Genomic DNA, 22982 nt, shown 5'->3' with positions numbered 1-22982 from the left:
AAAGGCTGACCTAGAGAAAGTGTTAAGTGCTACCTAGACATTGCTTTATAAAGAGCAGATTCTGTTGTTCTATATCTCACAGAGGAACAGAGAATTCAAGCATTTGCACTGTAGGAGGAATAGTTAGCTTTGATTTAAACTGTGGCGCAGTGTGAAAGAGTGGAAGGAGCACTCAGGCAGAATTCTAGAGAGTTAATCATATGACGAGAAAAACCAAATAATTTCGAGATGGGAGTGAATGGTTATTAATGGGGATGAATGGGGAAGGAAAAAAGTAAAGTGGTTTTTTTGCATAAATAATGGTCTTGAGGAGTGTCCTTTCCTGTGGAAACTGCAGACATCTCCAGGGATGAGGATGTGACTAGGAATCAGATCTGCCAGGTTTAAGGTACAGACCTCCTCAAGAAGTGGGCAAATGCGTAACTGACAACGATAGAGGTGGACAGGAGATGGGTACAGTGAAATGCTACCTGAAGACAGAGGAGCAGCTATGGGACCGTGACCACATGAGGAGGGCTGGAAAAGGAAGTGGTTTGTAGGGGAATATGGTGAGTTCCGTTCAGGACCTACTTATGACCTGGTAAATTCTTATCATATATTTATGTGTATCAGCTCCATCTTTCTCTTGTTCCCACTTTGCTTCAGTCTTCCCTTCAAGTTTAAACCTCTCTTGAAGAATAGAAAGAGCTTGGTTTTCTTTGATCTGACCTCATGACCAAGCAAAATGCCTTACACATAGAAGATATTGAATGGATAGGTGAATGGATGGATGGATGGATGGATGGATGAGTGGATGAATATTCATATATTCCTGAGCAGAGATTTCCCTTTGCTCCTTGGAGTTCCTTAGAGGAAAGTGGGTCAGGAGGAGAGCAGAGGTTGGAAAAGGCTTGCGATCTTTCCAGACAGATGTAAGATTAGAAAGAAGAGTTGGCAGACCCTAAAAATAAGTTGTGTTTTGAGAAGTGAAGAGAGAGAGTAAAGACAGCTAGATTGTCTACTTGGCAAGAAAATAACAAATGTATTTTATACTCATAGAATGTGAAATTAAAATTTAACCTTGAATGACACAGAAATTTACTGTTCCTAATGTCATGTTAAGTAAACGCCATCCCAGTTTTGTTTTTATTTTTTTCACTGGTCTCTAACTGCTTGGCCTGGTGCGGTCATTTTTATTGCTCTAGATGGCACCTGTTTTCTTGTCAAAGCAGAGTCTTTCTGCTAAGTCATCCTGAAGTCCAACTTAACTTGCAAAATGTGTTCTGTAATTAAAATTGCAGGATGTTTTGGATTAGAGAAATCTTCTTTCAACCAGACCCGAGGTTAGCGAGAGAGTGTGAGGGAGAGAATTCCCTCATCCAAAACAAACAGAACATTTCACTGGATTAATTTTCAACTCACTGGGAGATTCTTGGTCCAATTTGCTGAAGATTACATGTAGTTTATGATAAAGAATATTGTGTATCTAGGGACTTCCCTCATGATCAGTGCTTAAGACTGCACTTCCACTGCAAGAGACCCAGGTTCAATCCCTGGTCAGGGAACTAAGATCCCATGTCTTGTGTGGTGCAGCCAAAAAATAAAATGAATATTTTAAAAATTGTCAAAAAAACCCACTACTGTGCATCTTATTTCTATTTATAAATTGTGTGCTATGTATTCCTTATATCAGTGCATGCTCAGTTGCTCATTTGTGTCCGACTCTTTGTGACCCCATGGACTGTGGCCTGTCATGCTCCTCTGTCCATGGGATTTTCCAGCCAAGAATACTGGAGTGGGTTGCCATTTCCTCCTCTAGGGATCAAACCTGCATCTTCTGTGTCTCCTGCATTGGTAGATAGATTCTTTACTGCTGAGCCACCTGGGAAGCCCTACATCAGTAAAATCTATCATAAACATACATATGTGTTTACATGTGCATATATATATATCTTTATATCTTTATTTATACTTTATCTGTACTTTTTTGGGGCACTGGTTGTTAACATTTACCAACACATGATTGTCCAAAATAAAAAACATGGTGGATGGTAATAATTGTCATAAGAGGGTTGCATGAGGCTGTGGAATCCCTGGGAGATGGGGATGCTGTCATGGGCTTCATGGAGGCGATGAGGACCAGTGGAGGCTAGAAGAACTTGAGGGAACCATTTTTTGGGAGGCCCTTGGCTTTGCTTGTCCCGCTGGTCCCTGGGGGAAGAAGGGACCAGTTACAAGGGGGTTGCTGCCTGCCTGAAGTTGTCAGTGCTGTGTTTTCTGGAACCCAGGCGAGAGTCAGCCTCTGAGAACCACAAAACATTGCATGAGAAGACACGGTGCACTCAGGAACTATCGACGCCTCTAGAAACAGCAATGTGCATCTCCTTCTGTGGCTCTAGGGACTGGTCAACACAGAACAACCTGGAGAGAGAATGGCCTAGTCCCACTGGCAGAAAAAGCCAACCAGCCAGGGGTTTCTGTAAAGGGGCATTTTTTTTTTTCAACTGGACTTAAAGGCTTGGAATTCAAACTTTATTGTGACATGGGGGAATGGAATTAGGTCCCCAAATGTCCTTTTGCATTACATGTAACTATGACATGTCCTATGGACTTTGTCTTCAATATCTATTCATATTGACAAATTTTCACGGGAGTCAAGCTTTCTGAAGAGCACTAGGACCCTGACATCATCTCCAGGCCCCCTCCCATCCTTCCCTTCTCACACACACCACCCACTCTGCTTTCATCTCCCCTGAACAGCTAAGATGAGGCCAGAGTGTAGAAAGGACAGCACTTCCCTTCCCACCCTGCCATCAACCCCATAAACGGGTGGGGAGAGTGGACGAGGAGCCTGAACAGCAGTGTGGTCTCAGCATCAGCCTTCTTTAAATCGTTGGAGAGGAGGACCAGGTCTTGGTCCAGTGTGGCACCAATGCTAAAACCTGTCTTGCCTTGGCCATCCCAGCTGTGGTGTCTCTGTGGGAAACACCTGCCCATAGGTGAGCTGAAAGTGTCACCATCTTGGGGCCCTGGGACAAGCCTCTCTGCAGTTGACATAGGGAGGGAGAGGGAAGGAGCCAGGTGGACACAGAGGCCAGCAGTGGTGGAACATGACCTTGATGAGAAATGCAGGTGCTGGATTTCTAGGTGGGAGGAGCTTGTGTGCATTGGGAACTTATGCCTAGGGGTCTTTTCTAGAAGCCTTGTTGCATAGAAAACAAAGTGTGTTCATGTAGAGGAAAGGCTGATGGTGTCTGAGGTGGAGCAGTGGTGGTGGTCATGGGACTTGAGCCCTGCTGAGGAGAATCCGTCTTCTCCCCCGAGACAAGAGCAAGTAGGAGATGAGAGCATTGTAGGCATTACCAGGGAGCTCGGAGATATTTAGGGCAGGGGTCCCTGGAAAAGTCTGGAGTTTCTGCCTGGATTCCATTTGAACTGGGGGCAGAAATGTGAAGATTTAGCGTTTGTTTCCATAGGCTGGTGTAGTGTAGAATATAACTTTTACACATAAGAAAAAATATATAAGATAGAGATTAAATAGTAAAAAAAAAATTGCATGCTGATTAAGGGAAGAATCAAGATTTGTAAATAGGAAGAGAAGGGCTCTCAATTAAGTTAATAAAGATAATTATAAATGTTTTTTAAGAAGCTAAGAAAGCACAGTTCAGTTGTGGGGGTGGTGTGTGGCCAGGCAACAGAGTAATGAGGAGAAAATCCTGACAAGAAAAAAATTCAGGAAGAAAGTAGCTTAATGATTTCCCCTCCTCATCTCAACCATTTGAGTTAAAGTAAGACCTGTGAAAGAGAAATTGTTTCCAGAGAAATTGTCCTCAAACATGTTTTGTAACAGTTAACCCGAGTGGTACCAGGCTATCTCGAGGAGGTGACGGCCTGTAATTTGGTCTGCTTGCAGTGAATGACATTTGCGTTTACCCTGCACTTTTTACCCAGTTGCTTCTAATCTGCAGAAAGTAACCCTCACAGAAAGGGCCCTGCAGTCCAGCCCCTCTTCAGAATTCAGCAGATGAAGGGCTAGGGAGCTCCGTTTTCTGCTGATGGTGGTCATGCGTGGCTGGATGATTTGTGGTCAAGACCAACAGCCACATCCATATCTCAGAGTCACTAGTTACCAAGAGAAGGACTCAGCCCACAACCACTCAGAGGATAGAAAGTTCTCAGAGAGTGAGTATGCTCAAATAATCAGAATAATCAGAGCTGTTTTTTTTTTTTTTTTTAATAAAATCACTTTCTGATTTCTCAGCTGCGCCTTTCAAATACAAGCTGTTTTCTATGGCCTTAAGGAAACATTGTGAATGGTGCCTGAGATTTTTCATAACATTAACATCTGGATGAAAGGACTGGGTATGATCTCAGAAGAAGGCAATGACCAGGGAGAAGGGCAAAGGTCAAGGAAATGCCCCAAATTTCAAAAGTGTACATTTCAGAAATGGCCGTTGGTGTGCTTGATAGCAACCCCCAGATCGATTCTAGATTAGATTACTAAAGAGGTGGTTTTAGAGCTCTTAGTAAGGCAAGAAGCTCTCAGAATTTAACTGGAAGAAGCTCTGTTTTGCAAGTGTGAACTGGCAGCACCGGATGGCAAGTCAAAGAGCTTAAAGTGTCTTTCTCAATCTAGTGCAGCGGGCGAGGGGGAGGCTGAGCTCAGGTGAACCCCTGGCTGAGCCACAGACAAGGCAGACCTTCCTGCAGGGGCAACGGGAGAGCAGCAGGCAGATTCTGCAAGGTTTGGCAGAATCTGCAGGGTTTGACAAGGTGGGGGCTCAGAGGACCCTGGCAGGCTATAGTCCATGGGGTTGCAAGAGTCGGACATGACTTAGCTACTAAACCACCACCACTAAGGTGTGCGATCAGCAGTTTGGGAAAAACAAAGAGGAGAAAGTATGCTGCATCCTCTTGGATTTGGAAATCCAGGGGTGAGTGTGGAACTGGGTGGAAGATGTCTTTACCTCTGGAGGAGGAGCTCCACAGAGACCACAGGGAGTATGCAGAAGGCTTTTATAGAATATTAAACAGTGAAAGTGAAAGTTGCTCAGTCGTATCCAACTCTTTGGGACCCCCATGGACTATACAGTCTGTGGAATTCTCCAGGCCAGAATACTGGAGTGGGTAGCTGTTCCCATCTCCAGGGGATCTTCCCAACCCAGGGATAGAATCCAGGTCTCCTGCACTGCAGGCAGATTCTTTACCAGCTGAGCTACCAGGGAAGCCTGATATTAAACATCAGTTCAATTCAGTTCAGTCGCTCAGTTGTGTCTGACTCTTTGTGACCCCATGAACTGCAGCACACCAGGCCTCCCTGTCCATCACCAACTCCTGGAGCTCACCCAAACCCATGTCCATTGAGTCGGTGATGCCATCCAACCATCTCATCCTCATCCCCTTCTCCTGCTCTCAATCTTTCCCAGCATCAGGGTCTTTGCAAATGAGTCAGCTCTTTGCATGAGGTGGCCAAAGTACTGGAATTTCAACTTCAACATCAGTCCTACCAATGAACACCCAAAATGGAGATGACCAAATTAGGATTCAAAATAGTCTTGAAGGCAAGATTTGTTGGTTGGAGAAAACAACCACCACAATAATAGTGAACTCATTTGTTAGCTCATTTAATTTTTTTCCATAAGGGAGATATTATTATCATCCTCATTTTACAGGGAAAGAAACTGAAACACGAGAGGTTAAGTAACTAGACCAAGGTCACATAGCTGATAATGGTAAACCTAGGATCCGAACAGGAAGTCAGGTTTCAGGTTCTGCCCTCTGGAAGGAAGTAGGGAGGAAACTGATGGTCATGGAGTATTTACAATCTGCCAGACACCAAATTCCCCCAAGGGAATACGTAGGAAGCTGGAAGACCTGGAAGGAGATCAAATAATTTAAAGTAGGACCTGGTGAAAGATGATGGTGATGTAATAGAAGGTTATTTCTAGGCACTGCCCAGGCCTAGGAAGGCATTTGAGGATGAGGCAGGAATATGGCTTTTCTGTGCTGACCCCAGATCTACGTGAATTATTTGTTACTATGGCCTGGGTGAATGGTGATCAGTCATTTCTATTCATTGGGTCCACATTTCTATCTGTGAAAATCTTGGCCTCTAAGTCTCTCTTTTGACTCTGATGACTGTGGTGTGGGATATGGGTGAGATGTCCACATGGTGAGTTGTGTGTGTGTGCACATGATGTGTAGAGGTGTTTGCATGGTGAGAGTTTGTATGGACGTGTAGTTAGCTGTAGAACCAGCTGTGTCTGTGTGCATGCCTGTACCCACATGGAGTGAGCACTCTGGTGTGAGTCTGTCTTATGATTCTAGAGTAACTGGAGCACAAACTGGATGGCTTACCACCTTGGGCAATGGCAGTCCCCCAACCCCTAGCACTCCCAGGAGAGATTAATGAAGGAGCAGGAAGCAGAAGCAGAAAGAGCCCTATAAAGCAGAGGGTAGTTACTGCTCCCTAAGAACCTTCGGGCACCCCTACAGGACAGCATTGGAACAGAAGTTCCCTGGGGAGGGCGCTATGGTCTCCTAACCCTCCCAGTACTGACTTGAATCTGGAATAGAGGGAATTAGGATAGTTCAGTTCAGTTCAGTCACTCAGTCATGTCCGACTCTTTGTGACCCCATGGACTGCAGCATGCCAGGCTTCCCTGTCCATCACCAACTCATGGAGCTTACTCAAACTCATGTCCATTGAGTTGGTGATGCCATCCAACAACCTCATCCTTTGTCATTCCTTTCTCCTCCCTGCCTTCAATCTTTCCCAGCATCAGGGTCTTCCAATGAGTCAGCTCTTCACATCAGGTGGCCAAAGTATTGGAGTTTCAGCTTCAGCATCAGTCCTTCCAATAAATATTCAGGACTGATTTCGTTTAGGATGGACTGGTTTGATCTCCTTGTAGTCCAAGGGACTCTGAAGAGTCTTCTCCAACACCACAGTTCAAAAGCATCCATTCTTCAGTGCTCAGCTTTCTTTATAGTCCAACTCTCACATCCATACATGACTACTGGAAAAACCATAGCCCTGACTAGATGGACCTTTGTTGGTAAAGCAATGTCTCTGCTTTCTAATATACTGTCTAGGTTGGTCATAGCTTTTCTTCCAATAAGCAAGTGTCTTTTAATTTCATGGCTGCAGTCACTATCTGCAGTGATTTTGGAGCCCCCCAAAATAAAGTTGTCACCGTTTCCATTGTTTCCCCATCTATTTGTCATGAAGTGATGGGACCAGATGTTAGGATAACATGGTTATTTTCCCAGGTGACATACATAAATTCTAGATAATTATGTAAATAGCATCTGTTGGCTCCTCTTTGTGGCTCCATCTCCTACCAAGACCACCACCCACTGCATTCCCTTTGTTAACTGGACCATGGACGTGATTCCTGCTTCATTCCTTCCCATCCATATTCTCACATCTTGGAGAATAGTCCTTCCCAAGGTAGAGGGTAGGAGAGGAGCCTGTTCTGGTAAGGAAATAGGACCTGGGGCAGGAGAACCTGCTGGGCAAACCAGCAGGCAGTCCAGCCAGCTGGGACTGGAGCTCAGAGTTGAGAGCAGGCATTAGGTCAGGACTGAGTGGCCTGGCGGTTTGCAATTTGTGGGTAGGACAGTCATGAGACAGATGTACTGTCTGGAGCCCAGACATCAGCTGGCAGAGCAAAATGTGAGGTCCGAGGTCCAGGTTTCAACAGGAGAGCGGTTTTATTGTTCTGTTCCAGAAAGTGGGAGGCTGAGAATAGTGGGAAGAGCACAGAGCAGGGGTGCAGGACTGAGGAATGGTCCTGATGCCCACAGGAGAGACTCAGCTTTCCTGGGGATGTTTGTAAGAGTCCTACAGAGCAGGTGAAAATCCCCAGACATAACTGGCTGGAGGTTTGCTGGTAATTTAATGAGAGCCTCTGCTGTGGTCAGACAGGGAGAAAATAGCCTTTATTTTCCTGCCCATGTCACTGAAAGTCACATTTTGTGTTCTGCAGAAAATGAGTCTCCCAGTAAGGTGACTACTTTGACTGTTATATTCATGGACTATGTTTGGTTCATATAAAGCAAAAATACTGATTCAAAGAAATCCAGTTAAAGGCAAGACTTGTGCTCTTATATCTGCCCCTCCCCCCAGCCACCAGGGCTTACTCTACGCCTGGATTTAGCAGGAGTCCTTCCTTTCTCTGCAAGGGTTAGGGCTTGCTTAGGACCTTTGAAGTTATCAGTTCAAGATAGAGAATTGCATGATTATTATATTAATTCTAACATACCTTAATATATTGATTTAAATATAATAACATTACTATAACATTTACTACCTTAATTCACGTTCCCTTCTGGACTGTGAACAATGACCAGGTCAGACAGGTCTTTTTATTATTTTGTTCCAAAATAACCAGCATGGAGCTCATGAGTTGTCCCAAAATAAGTCAATGTGCAAATCAGAAATACTGATGTTTAAATATTCTCTTTCTACTTACATACCACAGAATCTCAGATCTCAAACTGGAATTGACTTGAGGGATTACCTAGTCTGTCTTTCTGGGCTTCCTAAGTGGCTCAGTGGTAAAGAATCCACCTGGCAATGCAGGAGACCCAGGTTCAATCCCTGGGTTGGGAAGATCCCCTGGAGGAGGAGATGGCAACCCACTCCAGTATTCTTGACTGAAAAATCCCATGGACAGAGGAGTCTTGCGGGCCACAGTCCATAGGGTCTCAAAAGCTGCACATGACTGAGTGAGTATGCATACAGTATGTATTTCCAGCCAGTGCAGGAATTATTTCTACCACCTTTTAACAGAGGACCAATAGCAGCCTCCTCTGGATACTTCTAGCCAGTTCTTTGTGGGACAGCCTGTTCCATCATAGGGCAACTCAGAAATTTCTCCATAGCCCCTGTGAATCTGATTCCCTAGTACCATCTACCCATTGGTCCTACTCATCTTCTTCCCATTTCTCAGTCCCTCCTACACCAGGCATATTTTTTTTTTTTTTCCTTTTCCAGGTGAAACAATTGCTCATGTGAATTTATTTCAAGACCTTCCATCCTCCTAGTTACCCCCCTCTCAAATCAATGAATGTGGTCTGTACTTGTGTTCCTTGAAGTATGGTGCCCAAGCTAGCCCTATGCAATTTGACTACAGAATATGGGGAGCATATGGGGAGAATATGTCTTCTAACTTGAACATTCTTATGCTATTAATGGCACTTCAGATTGCATTAATCCTTATGGCTGCCACCTTTTCCTGTTTTTCTTTATTAAACATCTAAAAAGCACAGTTTTTTAAAAAATTTGATTCAGTCAAACTATTATCTTTCATTCTATCCAATTGATGTTTAAAGCCAGACATTAAGTTGAGGATCTGATTGCTTGAGATCTTGGTATGTATTGGAAAACACTGTTCTGGGAGAAGGGATGGAACTTAGTTTGGGACCTGCTCTGTAGCCAGCTTCTTCTTCTGCTGCCCACAAGTCTCTGGGCAGGAACCTCAGAGCATCCATGACCCCTTCATCCCTCATGAGTCACCAAGTTAGTTGGTCTCATCAGCTCTACCTCTAAGCACCCTCCTTGTCAGTTCCCAATGCTGCCCTCATGGTGCAGGTTCTCACATGAAATACTGCAGGATCTTTCTAAAATGCAAGTCCCATCAGAAATTCTCTGCTCAGAATGTTTCAACAGCTTTCCAGCTCCTCTAAGACGAAGTCTAAATCCCCTAATGAAGCTTGAAGGTCTCTTTGCAAGTTCCCCTCTCTCTGCACCTGCACCCCATCTGAGCCTCCTCCTGCACGTCCACGTGTCAGCCTTTCCGATATGCTTGATGGTCCCTGATGCACTTAGCTCCTTCTGCCTTGAGGTCTTTGCTTGTAGAAGCTTCAGGCCCTGCTCTGAATCCTCTGCACAAATCAATTCACTTCCTCCTCACCATGGCCCTCTAAAGTAGATAATATTACTAAGTAATAGTAATATTAATTATATTTAATTAATTAAACAGTAGTAATAATATTACTTCCATATTACAGATAGGGGAACTCATATTTTAAGCATTTTTGCCTGGAGTCACACAGTTAATAAATTGTAGAGCTGGATAAGTCCCCTGACCTGAAATGCCCTCCCTTCCTTTCTCTGGGCCAACCTCTACCCATCTTTCAAGTCAGTTCAAGCATAAGCTTTTCTGGGAAGTCTGCCTATGCCCTGAACTTAACCCCAGACAGCACTTACCATCCTGGGCTAATCGCTTGCTAAATGATCATCTCCTCTAAGCCGTATATCCACAGAGGATAGGCCTGGGTCCTGTCCTCACTTGTCTGCATATGCTGTGCTGGGAATCTAATGAATGGAAAGGAACTCATTAGTGAATAAGCAGGTTAACTACTTAGAGGATTCCTTTTGTAGTTGTACTATGATACCATAGCCATTTGCCAAACTGTTAATTTTGGTCATCAGTTTTTTTCCTGTAATGTGTACAAAAATTTGGTCCAAGTTTAATTGTAGATGAGTTGTCTCCTGAAAATCTGCTCAATTATCCTGGCTTTATTCAAGAGCATTACTGCTTTCTGAAGTGCTCTGCAAGTGTCTAAAAATGCATAACAGTGGTGGGTTTTACCAGTCCCAGCATGCTCTTTGCTTAGATGCCCTTTGAGATCACCTGCTTGAGGATGCGAATTAGTCTGTGGGTGAGTCAGGGAATCGGAGCAGAAGAGACTCACCGGCGCCAGCTGGCCATACTCAGGGTCAGATGGGCAATGAGGGAGAAGGAGCACTGGACCTGGCAAGAAATACACCTGAATCTTTTCTACACAAAATATTCACCACAAGAGAACAAAGACTGACAATCAGATAAGCTTGAGAGGCCATAAAGGGGAGGGGGGATGGCAAAGCACTTGCCTTCCTGACCTGTCTATGCAAACACTACCAAAGGATTTCAATTTTCTTGTTTTTCTTTTTTAAATTATTTATTAGGCTGTGCTGGGTCTTAGCTGCAGCACATGAGGTCTTAGTGCATCATTCGTTGCCATGCACGGACTCTCTAGTTATGGCACGCGAGTGCTGGAGTGTGCAGGCAGGCTTAGCTGTTTATCAGAGCTCGAACTCATGTCCCCTGCATGGCAAGGCAGAATCTCAACCACCAGACCATTAGGAAAGTCCCTGTATTTTCTTGCTTTCTGCATTCTCGATGTTCTGGCACCCAAGGCATCACTGTAGCAGGTAGGGGAGGGTGATACCAAGGCCAGTGGATTCTTAGAGGTAAAATACACATGCCACTTTCAGAGACAAATCAACTAATCCAAAGCCCACATCCCAGTGATCTCCTTGATCAAGCTTCTATACGTCAAGCCAATGTTCCTCCATCGTGATCAACCTGGGGTGGGTACCAGACAACTCAATAAAAGCTCTTGCCTGTGTTTTCCTCTCACTCCTCAGCCTCCCGACTGACTCTAGTGCTTCCTAGCCTGGGCTTGTGTGGGGATCCAGGCTCCTACTTCTGGGGATCTGTGAGTGTGAAAACTTCCTCCTCGATGGCATTTCATGTCTGTGCATCTTACCATTCCTGATTAAAACAAATTCCAGGCACATTTAAAAATACATACTTAATAGGGCTTCCCAGGTGGCGCTAGTGGTAAAGAACTCCCACGCCAATGCAGGAGATGTAAGAGACATGGGTTCGATCCCTGGGTTGAGAAGATCCCCTGGAGAAGGAAATGGCAACCCACTCCAGTATTCTTGCCTAGAGAATCCCATGGACAGAAGAGTCTGGTGGGCTATAGTCTGTGGGGCTGCAAAGAGTCGGACACAACTGAGCACACACACCCACAGAGGATGCTTTTTCCTGATCTTCCCACAAATTTTGGTATGTAACTAATATCATCTTCCCAGTGAGAAAGGGAAACAATGAATTTAAGTAGCTTATCTGTGCATGCATGTCACACAAAAAATTAGTGGCCGAGCTGGGACTCCAATGCAGGTTTTAGGCTGGTACAAACACTGGACATTTCCCCCAAAATTCTATAGACAATCATACAAAGTTATAAATATGCGCTCCTGTGAGTCTCAGTTACTCTGTAAAATGGGAACTACAGAGTACCATCTTTTGCATAAATATGATCATGTATGTGAAATCACTTTGTAAAATGCAAATGTGAATCAAATCAGTAAATTAAACTGTCACAAAGTTTTTCCCAGTGCTCAGAACCAGGAATATTTAAGGAAACTTTGTCTATTTTTGACTGCCCAGCACACAAATATGCTATCCCAATGACTTTCCTAATGGCTCAGCAGGTAAAGAATCTGCCTGAAATACAAGAGGCTCAGGAGACACAGGTTCCATCCCTGGGTTGGGAAGATCCCCTAGAGAAGGAAATGACAAACCACTCCCATATTCCTGCCTGGAAATCCTATGGACAGAGGAGCCTAGTGGCCTACAGTGTATAGGGTTGCAAAGAGTCGGACACGACTGAGCACAGCGTGGTAACAGTAGGAGCATACAAACGCATCCTAGGTCTGGTGAGGCTCTATTTCCCACCATGAAGCCTGAAGGGGACCTTTTCTCCCCCTTTCAGCAGATGCGACATGTGATTGACAGAAGGAACAGGTCCACATCTGTGGTGAGAAACTGACTTCGACACAAAGTGTGGTCCTGGCTAATGAGGTACAGTGAATCCTAACCTGTAGGATAAGCATAGACTTTAATCCAATGAACACAATAGCCTTCCCTTTGTCGTAAATATGACATAGGGTGTGCGACAAGGGATCAGAGGCCTCCTTCTATTTGGTTTTGGATCCCAGGTAGCAGCTACTACTGTCCTGGCTAGAAAAAAATAGATGGAGCAGAAGAAATGGTCACCTTCCTACCACTGAGATGTGAGCTCTCCTGGCACCAAAATCTGTATTCATAGGAATGATTGCCACCCTTTATGGTGCATGGCTCTGTGTCAGGCACTGTGCAAGGCACTTTGCCTATGTTCTCTCATTTCATCACCATTTCACAGGTAAGAAAAACCAAAGGAGACAAAACAAGAGACAGCCTAGACTGGATATTGCATCTAAAGACAACAAAGTGCTTTGAAATTGAGTCAAGAAGCTTTCAGGCCACAGTGAGGACTGAATTACAAGTGTTCCTATGATCTAAAGCTGAAGCTCCAATACTCGGGTCACTTGATGTGAGGATCTGACTCATTGGAAAAGACCCTAATGCTGGGAAAGATCGAGTTCAGGAGGAGAAGGGGGCAACAGAGGATGAGAAAGTTGGATGGTGTCATCGACACAAGGGACACGACTTTGAGCAAACTCCAGGAGATTGTGGACAGGGAAGCCTGGTGTGCTGTGGTTCATGGGGTCGCAAAGAGTTGGACACGACTTAGTGACTGAACAACTATGGTTCAGTTCAATCCAGTTGCTCAGTACTGTCCGACTCTTTGTGACCCCATGAACCACAGCACGTCAGGCCTCCCTCTCCATCACTAACTCCCAGAGTTCACCCGAACCCATATCCACTGAGTGGGTGATGCCATCCAACCATCTCATCCTCTGTTGTCCCCTTCTCCTCCTGCCCTCAATCTCTTCCAGAATCAGGGTCTTTTCCAATGAGTCAGCTCTTTGCATTAGGTGGCCAAAGTATTGGAGTTTCAGCTTCAACATCAGTCCTGCCATTGAACACCCAGGACTGATCTCCTTTAGAATGGACTGGTTGGATTTCCTTGCAGTCCAAGGGACTCTCAAGAGTCTTCTCCAACACCACAGTTCAAAAGCATCAATTCGTCAGCGCTCAGTTTTCTTTATAGTCCAACTCTCACATTCATACACCACCACTGGAAAAACCATAGCCTTGACTAGACAGAACTTTGTTGACAAAGTAATGTCTCTGCTTTTCAATATGTTATCTAGGTTGATCATAACTTGCCTTCCAAGGAATAGGCATCTTTTAACTTCATGGCTGAAATCACCATCTGCAATGATTTTGGAGCCCAGAAAAATAAAGTCTATGGTAATCTCCTAAAATTGATTCCTTATAACTACACTAAAAGGGGGCTTGTATTTTCCACAACTGGAAATGCCTCTTGTCCAAAGAGGTGCTGGCTTACATCAAATCTTTTAAGGATGTTGTCATTATTAATCTAAATGAGTTCCTAAAAATCTGTAACTATACTGGGGCATCTAAGATGGTTAGCAACAAAAGGTATGACTTTGACATGAAGTTATGTAAACAGCAAGGAAAAAAAAATCGGCAGCTTAAAAGATCTTTTCTTTTTCTTTCTTAGAGGAGGCTTAATCTGGCCTAAGAAGATTTGTCTCAAATTGACAGTATAGGCTTAAATCAATTTATTATTTTAAAGCACGATATAACCATTTTTATTCCTCTTTGGCTTCTGAGTTTTTTTACTCAGTTTGAAATTATTGTGACATTTAAGAGCTTATTGGCATAGAAAACTTTCTAAACATCTCACTGTTATGCTTTCAAAAAAGAATAAAAGAAAAGTAATCAGCGTCAACAGCAATGACTGTGTGAATGAGGAAATCCAAGTTTGTGTGTCCATTTTCTTGAAAATATGAATCAGTGTTCCTGATGTTGAACATACATTTCAATAGTAACCTGTGTCTTTGGTAAGGATTTTGATTCAGGATGAAGAAAGTAGAAAGGTTGTGTTCCTTCGCCAGGGGATCTTCCCGACCCAGGGATCGAACCCAGGTCTCCCACATTGTAGGCAGACGCTTTACCCTCTGAGCCACCAAGGAAGCCCTAAATGAATTTTACAAATTCTAACTGAAGCATTGTCAGTGAACAGAGTTTTCCAAATTACCTCTCATGTGCAGTATACACAGCAGACGTAGAACAGAACACGCTATATTTCTATCGAGAAGTGAAGTCAAGGGGATGAAGTTTAAGGGTAGAAGATTGTTTGGATCAGCATCAACAATATTTAGAAACAAAATTTCGAACTCCACATTTTCTGAGATACATTTAGGGAAGTAGCTGTTGAAATCATTATAAAAGGTTACAGTGGTTCTTTAGCCCACTTTGGAGCTAAGGTTGATCGCCTATTTTTCACAATAACTAGGTTTCATTAAGGAATAGAGAATGAAAGATAGAAGACCATAAATATATACCAGCTCAGCTGGTAAAAAATCCATCTGCAATGCAGGAGACCCCGGTTCAATTCCTGGGTCAGGAAGATCCCCTGGAGAAGGGAATGGCTACCCACTCCAGTATTCTTGCCTGGAGAATCCTCATGGACAGAGGAGCCTGGCGGGCTACAATCCGTAGTGTTGCAAAGTGTCGGACATGACTGGAGCGACTAACGCACAGTGCAGCAGAGCATATATATATATGTATGTATATAAAGAACGAACCCAGAAAGAACAAAGAAATACACTTACCCACATGAGATATCTTCTACTTGCTGCCCGAGGTGGAAGCGGGCCCAGAGGTCTGTGGAATGACAACCATGTCCCCCACAACACTCTCCTCTAACAGTTTTCCCTGCACCTGGGGAAACCTTCCACAGTAGAAGGAACAATTTTGAAATATCCCAAGATAAGTTTAGAAGTCAGGACTGAAGAGAGATGAGCATTGATTCCTCTAATGAGGGCTTAGGAAAGCCCATGTTATTTGGAGGCCTGTGTCCAAGCTTGAACTGTTCCCTTGATTGTCATTAGAATCTCCTGAATGTAACTAAATATCTTCTCTTTATCCCTTGGCACACATTGTGGACTAATGACATGAATACTTGACACAAAAACCCCTTAAGATATTATGCTTTAGTAACTTCCTAGTTAAAATTTTATTTCATTTTCTTTACTGGGGCCAAGGTTCAGTTTTGCCATTTGATTGTGAAAACTCTGTGTGTTATAAATTCCTGGGGGCAATTTTTAGTATAATAAACCCACAACTTGTGGCTGATTTGTAAACATACCTAAAAGGCAGAAAACAGATGCAGATAGTAATTCCATAATCATGTACAAGCAAGTAGCCAATAATTGTTGCCTGGAGGTATTCCAAGGTATGAAAATGTCTTCCTCTGAAGTATAGCTGATTTAAATATCATATTAATTTCAGGTGTACTACACAGTGATTTGCTATTCTTATAGATTATACTGAAAAACCTTTAAATTTTTTCCCTCTTTAGGATACATATACTTGCAGTATGTTGCAAGAAACCCCTTGCAATAGTTTCTAATACGCATAAAGTTGAAAGCTCGTCTACATACATATTTTTGATAAATCCTGATGAAAACCTCATGGGCATTTTATTTCCCTTAGCTACTTTAAAAATTTCTTGTCCTGCTATTTTATCACTAAGCATAGTTCTTCAAAAATATGGAAACCCCTCTAAAAACTCTTACTCTCTGAATACTATATGTCTTCTCGTATGTTCATATCACTGTGAATATAAATATAAATACACATATATATGAATATATACATATGTGTGTATGGATTTCATCTTAGAATGGCCTGAGGAAATACAGGGATTTCGGATAACATAGGATCAGGACTTCCCTGGTGGTCCAGTGGTTAAGACTCTGCTTCCACTGTAGGGGGCAAAAGTTGGATCCCTGGTTGGGGAACTAAGATCCCCACATGCCAGGCAGGGAGGCCAAGAAAGCAAAACAGTAGAACATATGGTTTCTGGTGGCGTGTGTTCCTATATGTGTGTATATGGAGTCCTCCATGACATAAGGCAAATCGAAACGAGTTTTAAAACAAGCCAGTCACCTCTGCCCTTTCCCTTGGCATCTATTATTCGCATTAGGTATTTCTAACACAACCATTGGGCGTCCCTGGTGGCTCAGACAGTAAAGCAGCCCCCTTCAATGCAGGAAACCTGAGTTTGATCCCTGGGTTGGGAAGATCCCCTGGAGCAGAGAACAGCTACCCACTCCAATATTCTGGCCTGGAGAATTCCATGGACTGTATAGTCCATGGGGGGTCACAAAATGTGGGACATGACTGAGCAACTTTCACCGTATCCATAAAGTTATCCTTAATTTTCCTTTGCCATATAAAAGGCATGATTTAATTCTTTCATCCAACACTCACACACATCATCCGTCTTAGGCAAATCTTGCAACTCTGATTAAGCACCCAGTCAACAGCAGACTGAACACAGACACTTGAGTGCCGTGAGGGGGAAAAGCGACATTTTGCTTCCACCCCAAACAAAGCTATTATATTTACCTTCTACTTTGAAGATAGTAAAGTGCGGTCGGCAGTGGAAAGAACCCAACGCGTTGCCTGCGCAGTTCATCCAGAGCCCCTGGTAAACCCAAGTGGCCGTTATCACCGAGGACGCTCTGGTGGTTACTTTCCACTCATTGGACGCGGTGGCCGCGACGAGAGCGCCAAAGCCCCCGACGCCGAATACCAGTGCCGAGATCTGAGCCCTGGACATGTCGCTCAGGCGTCTCCGGGGACACTGTCCAGACAGATGGCAGCCGTGGTCTAGGCATGCAGCGGGCACAACCCGCGTGGACCAGCGTTGCAGCGAGTTAATGCGGGTAGGTGACAGCGCTTCATGCTTGGATGGCCGGAGGAAGGACCGGAATTTAGGATACAGTTTGATTTACCGATGGCATTTTAGAAGTAGCCAAGGACGATCTTTCTAAATGGGTATTTACTAAAACTTTGTAGACTGATTCTAAAGGTTTTGAGTTTGCAGATTTTTTTTTTTTCCTGGCTCCGTAGTTAATGCTTAATTTTCTGTTAGTCTGAAGCTTAACGAACCATGGAATGACCAGATATTACAAAGTACAAATTATACAGTAACAGTAAAGGCTTACTTGACCCATTGCTTTAATTTTGTGTGTTTCTGAGTCTTACATAAATGGAATCATTGTGTTAGGTTTCTTCTGTAACCTATTTTTTCCCACACATTGCATTTGTGAAATTTATCTGTGTTCCAGAATGTAGCTATAGTTCATAAATTATGAGAGCAGAATATAGTATTTAATTAGATGAATTTTGCTGGGTTATAGAGATCCAACCAGTCCATTCTAAAGGAGATCGGTCCTGGGTGTTCATTGGAAGGACTGATGCTAAAGCTGAAACTCAAATACTTTGGCCACCTCATGTGAAGAGTTGACTCATTGGAAAAGACTCTAATGCTGGGAGGGATTGAGGGCAGGAGGAGAAGGGGACGACAGAGGATGAGATGGCTGGATGGCATCACCAACTCTATGGACATCAGTTTGAGTAAACTCTGGGAGTGGGTGATGGACAAGGAGGCCTGGCGTGCTGTGACTCATGGGGTCCCAGAGTCAGACACGACTGAGTGACTGAATTGAACTGAACTGAACCATCGTTTTGAATCAGTACTTTGAAGACACAACTCATTTTTAGTTGACTTCCATTGTTGTTTTTGAGAAACTGAGAGCCTGATTTGTCATTTCTGTGTAGATTAATATATGTTTGGCTGGATTTAAGATTGCTTCTTCCGTTTTGGCAGTTTCACTAATTTTCTAAGTGTGGATTTTTCTTTTTTAAATCTTCTTTAGGATTTACTGATCTTCTTGAAACTGATACTCTTTCATCAGTTCTGGAGAACTGTTAGTCCTTTCTCTCTCTAGAAATCACCTCTGCCCCTATCCTTTATCTCCTTCTGTGACCCTGATAAGATGTATTTTTTACTTTGTTGTATATCTCAAACTCCCTTTAACATTTTTTACCTCTTTATTGCTCCATGCTGCATTCTGGGAATTTTTTTTCAGACCTATGTTCTGATTTTAAAAAATTTATCTTCGGCTATGTAAAACTCTTTAAAAAAAAGTTCTAGAATTTCCATTTTATTCATCAAATCTGCCTATTTCATTTTTTCTAACCTCTTGTTCTTTAGTCAAAATTCAGAAGCCATATTTTATTTTTTAGTATTGAGGTGTTTGTTGTTTATTTTTATTTATTTATTTTTGGCTGTGCTAAGTCTTTGTTGCAGCATGGTTTTTTCTCTTGTTGGGTGAATGGGGGCTCCTCTCCAGTTCTGGTGCATGAGCTTCTCATTGTGGTGGCTGTTCTTGTTTCAGAGCACAGGCTCTAGGGTGAGAGGGCTCAGTAGTTGCAGCCCCTGGGCTCGGTAGTTGTGGCTCCTGGAATCTAGACCACGGGCTCAGTAGTTGTGCACAGACTTAGTTGTTCTGAGGCATATGGGATCTTCCTGGATCAGAGATAGAACCCATGTCTCCTGCACTGGCAAGTGAATTCTTTATCACTGAGCCATCAGGAAAGTCCCTAAAGAGGCTTATTTTATATTCTGTATCTCACTATTCTCATATCTGTGGTTTTTGCAGGTTGGATTGATTTTAGTTTTTCCCTAAAATTTCTAAAAGTTTGACTCTCTTACTCATGGTGCTTTGTTAAAACAGGTGCTTTGTAATTTGTAACTGTGAGCTCACATTCCTTGCAACTTTACTCATGGAAATGAAAGGCAGAAAGGTAGAGAGGCAGGAAGGAGGGAGAGGAAGGAGGCAGAGGAAAAAGGATGAACACAGCCTAACTTGGAAGAGCAATGAATGGACTAAGATTTCCTGGGAGGCAGAAACTCTAGGTGGGTCAGGGACTGAGAATACAGTGAGGAGGGTAGGAGTGTGCCCTCTGCTGGTAGCTGCTGAGTGGTGCAGAGAACACCAAGTCCCCCGTCAGGCTGCCCTCTTCAGTGCAACGTGCTGACTTGTCTCCCAGGACAAGAAGATAAGGTAGAAATAGGAACTGCAGGGCTTCTGACAGGAGATTGTCGTTTGATTGTGGAAAATAGACAGTCACTTTCTTCCATCCTCCTCAACCCCAACAAAAGCTGAAAACCTGGAACTATTTGTGTGCCTGGGGATGAGAGGATCCACAGCAAACAGGACATTCAGTGTTAAAATCTGGACCATCTGAGCAAACCAAAAGTGTTCATCACCCTGCTCTGAGTAGCTTCCTCTTTCTGGGAATAAAAATAACAATAGATGACATTTATTTAGCACTTTTCTCTGTGCTCTACATGTCTTATGTCATAATATTCATACTAAATTAGGAGGGAGGTATTTATGATGTAATAAAATTTATGAGCCTGGAAGAGTTCACAGATTTCCACCCTCCTTCAAAGAAATCTTTTTTCTTCTTTTTAATTTGTTCTTCTTTTTTTTTTTTTTGGATGCACACTTGTACTTCTGCCTTTGAATCACATTGGAAAAAGAGGCATCAGTACTGCATTCGTAATAAGATGTTCCTCGCAACACCTCTTGCTCCTGTGATATACTCCCTGTTTCCATTTCTATCTGCACGTGCTTTTCTTGCTCCTGCCGTGAGATGATTAAAGTAGTAACACGAATTTCTTTGAGTATGTGTGATTTACTGTCTAAAGAAAAGTAAAGAAGAGAAGAGAAAAAAAAAATTGAGAGCTCTGTTTTCACCTCAGTTCAGTTCAGTTCAGTTCAGTGGCTCAGTCGTGTCCGACTCTTTGCGACTCCATGAATCGCAGGCCTCCCTGTCCATCACCAACTCCTGGACTTCACTCAAACTCATGTCCATCGAGTCGGTGATGCCATCCAGCCATCTCATCCTCTGTCGTCCCCTTCTCCTCCTGACCCCAATCCCTCCCAGCATCAGGGTCTTTTCCAATGAGTCAACTCTTCACATGAGGCCAAAGTATTGGAGTTTCAGCTTTAGCATCATTCCTTCCAAAGAACACCCAGGACTGATCTCCTTTAGAATGGATTAGTTGGATCTCCTTGCAGTCCAAGGGACTCTCAAGAGTCTTCTCCAACACCACAGTTCAAAAGCATCAATTCTTCGGTGCTCAGCTTTCTTCATAGTCCAACTCTCACATCCATACATGACCTCTGGAAAAACCATAGCCTAGACTAGACGGACTTTTGTTGGCAAAGTAAAGTCTCTGCTTTTCAGTGTGCTATCTAGGTTAGTCATAACTTTCCTTGAAAGGAGTAAGCGTCTTTTAATTTCACGGCTGCAGTCACCATCTGCAGTAATTTTGGAGCCCTAAAAATAAAGTCTGACACTGTTTTCACTGTTTCCCATCTATTTGTCATGAAGTGATGGGACCAGATGCCATGAGCTTAGTTTTCTGAATGTTGAGCTTTAAGCCAACTTTTTCACTCTCCTCTTTCACTTTCATCAAGAGGCTTTTTAGTTCCTCTTCCCTTTCTGCCATAAGGGTGGTATCATCTGCATATCTGAGATTATTGATATTTCTCTTGGCAACCTTGATTCCAGCTTGTGCTTCTTACAGCCCAGTGTTTCTCATGATGTACTCTGCATAGAAGTTAAATAAGCAGGGTGACAATATACAGCCTTGACGTACTCCTTTTCCTATTTGGCACCAGTCTGTTGTTCCATATCCAGTTCTAACTGTTGCTTCCTGACCTGCATATAGGTTTCTCAAAAGGCAGGTCAGGTGGTCTGGTATTCCCATCTTTTTCAGAATTTCCCACAGTTTATTGTGATCCACACAGTCAAAGGCTTTGGCATAGTCAATAAAGCAGAAATAGATGTTTTTCTGGAACTTTCTTGCTTTTTTGATGATCCAGCAGATGTTGGCAGTTTGGTATCTGTTTCCTCTGCCTTTTCTAAAACCAGCTTGAACATCTGGAAGTTCACGGTTCACATACTGCTGAAGCCTGGCTTGGAGAATTTTGAGCATTACTTTACTAGCATGTGAGATGAGTGCAACTGTACGGTAGTTTGAGCATTCTTTGGCATTGACTGTCTTTGGGATTGGAATGAAAACTGACCTTTTCCAGTCCTGTGGCCACTGCTGAGTTTTCCAAATTTGCTGGCATATTGAGTGCAGCACTTTCACAGCATCATCTTTTAGGATTTGAAATAGCTCAACTGGGATTCCATCACCTCCACTAGCTTTGTTCGTAGTGATGCTTTCTAAGGCCCACTTGACTTCATGTTCCAGGATGTGTGGCTCTAGGTCAGTGATCACACCATCGTGATTATCTTGGTTGTGAAGATCTTTTTTGTACAGTTCTTCTGTGTATTCTTGCCACCTCTTCTTAATATCTTCTGCTTCTGTTAGGTCCATACCATTTCTGTCCTCTTTTTTCTTTTTAAATTTAAATTTATTTATTTTAATTGGAGGCTAATTACTTTACAATATTGTATTGGTTTTGCCATACATCAACATTTATCTGCCACGGGTGTACATGTGTTCCCCATGCTGAACCCTCCTCCCTCCTCCCTCCCCATACCATCCCTCTGGGTCTTCCCAGTGCACAAGCCCCAAGCATCCTGTATCCCGCATCGAACCTGGACTGGTGACTCGTTTCTTATATGATATTTTACATGTTTCAATGCCATTCTCCCAAATCATCCCACCCTCTCCCTCTCCCACAGAGTCCAAAAGACTGTTCTATACATCTGTGTCTCTTTTGCTGTCTCATATACAGGGTTATCATTACCATCTTTCTAAATTCCATATATATGCGTTAGTATACTGTATTGGTGTTTTTCTTTCTGGCTTACTTCACTCTGTATAATAGGCTCCAGTTTCATCCACCTCATTAGAACTGACTCAAATGTATTCTTTTTAATGGCTGAGTAATACTCCATTGTGTATATGTACCACAGCTTTCTTATCCATTTGTCTGCTGATGGACATCTAGGTTGCTTCCATGTCCTGGCTATTATAAACAGTGCTGTGATGAACATTGGGGTACACGTGTCTCTTTCAGTTCTGGTTTCCTCGGTGTGTATGCCCAGCAGTGGGATTTCTGGGTCATAAGGCAGTTCTATTTCCAGTTTTTTAAGGAATCTTCACAATGTTCTCCATAGTGGGTGTATAAGTTTGCATTCCCACCAACAGTGTAAGAGGGTTCCCTTTTCTCCACCCTCTCCAGCATTTATTGCTTGTAGACTTTTGGATCACAGCCATTCTGACTGGCGTGAAATAGTACCTCATTTGTTTTTGATTTGCATTTCTCTGATAATGAGTGATGTTGAGCATCTTTTCATGTGTTTGTTAGCCATCTGTATGTCTTCTTTGGAGAAATGTCTATTTAGTTCTTTGGCCCA

The 22982-nt window shown here is 43.2% G+C and overlaps 1 protein-coding gene across 1 annotated transcript in view; it reads right to left on the bottom strand.

Annotated features, from left to right (window-relative positions):
• The window catches only part of CLDN10 (claudin 10), a 104891-nt gene extending 87314 nt beyond the window's left edge, over positions 1–17577 (bottom strand). Inside the window, exon 1 of the mRNA XM_061435234.1 lies at positions 17151–17577. Coding sequence (XP_061291218.1) covers positions 17151–17364 — 214 coding nt within the window. The 5' untranslated portion in view covers positions 17365–17577. The remainder of the gene's footprint in view (positions 1–17150) is intronic.
• Positions 17578–22982: the final 5405 nt, after the last annotated feature.

The sequence above is a fragment of the Bos javanicus genome, chromosome 12 (genome assembly GCF_032452875.1).
Source record: "Bos javanicus breed banteng chromosome 12, ARS-OSU_banteng_1.0, whole genome shotgun sequence".
In the NCBI taxonomy this organism is placed as follows: domain Eukaryota; kingdom Metazoa; phylum Chordata; class Mammalia; order Artiodactyla; family Bovidae; genus Bos; species Bos javanicus.
This window is presented reverse-complemented; position numbering and strand designations above follow the sequence as displayed.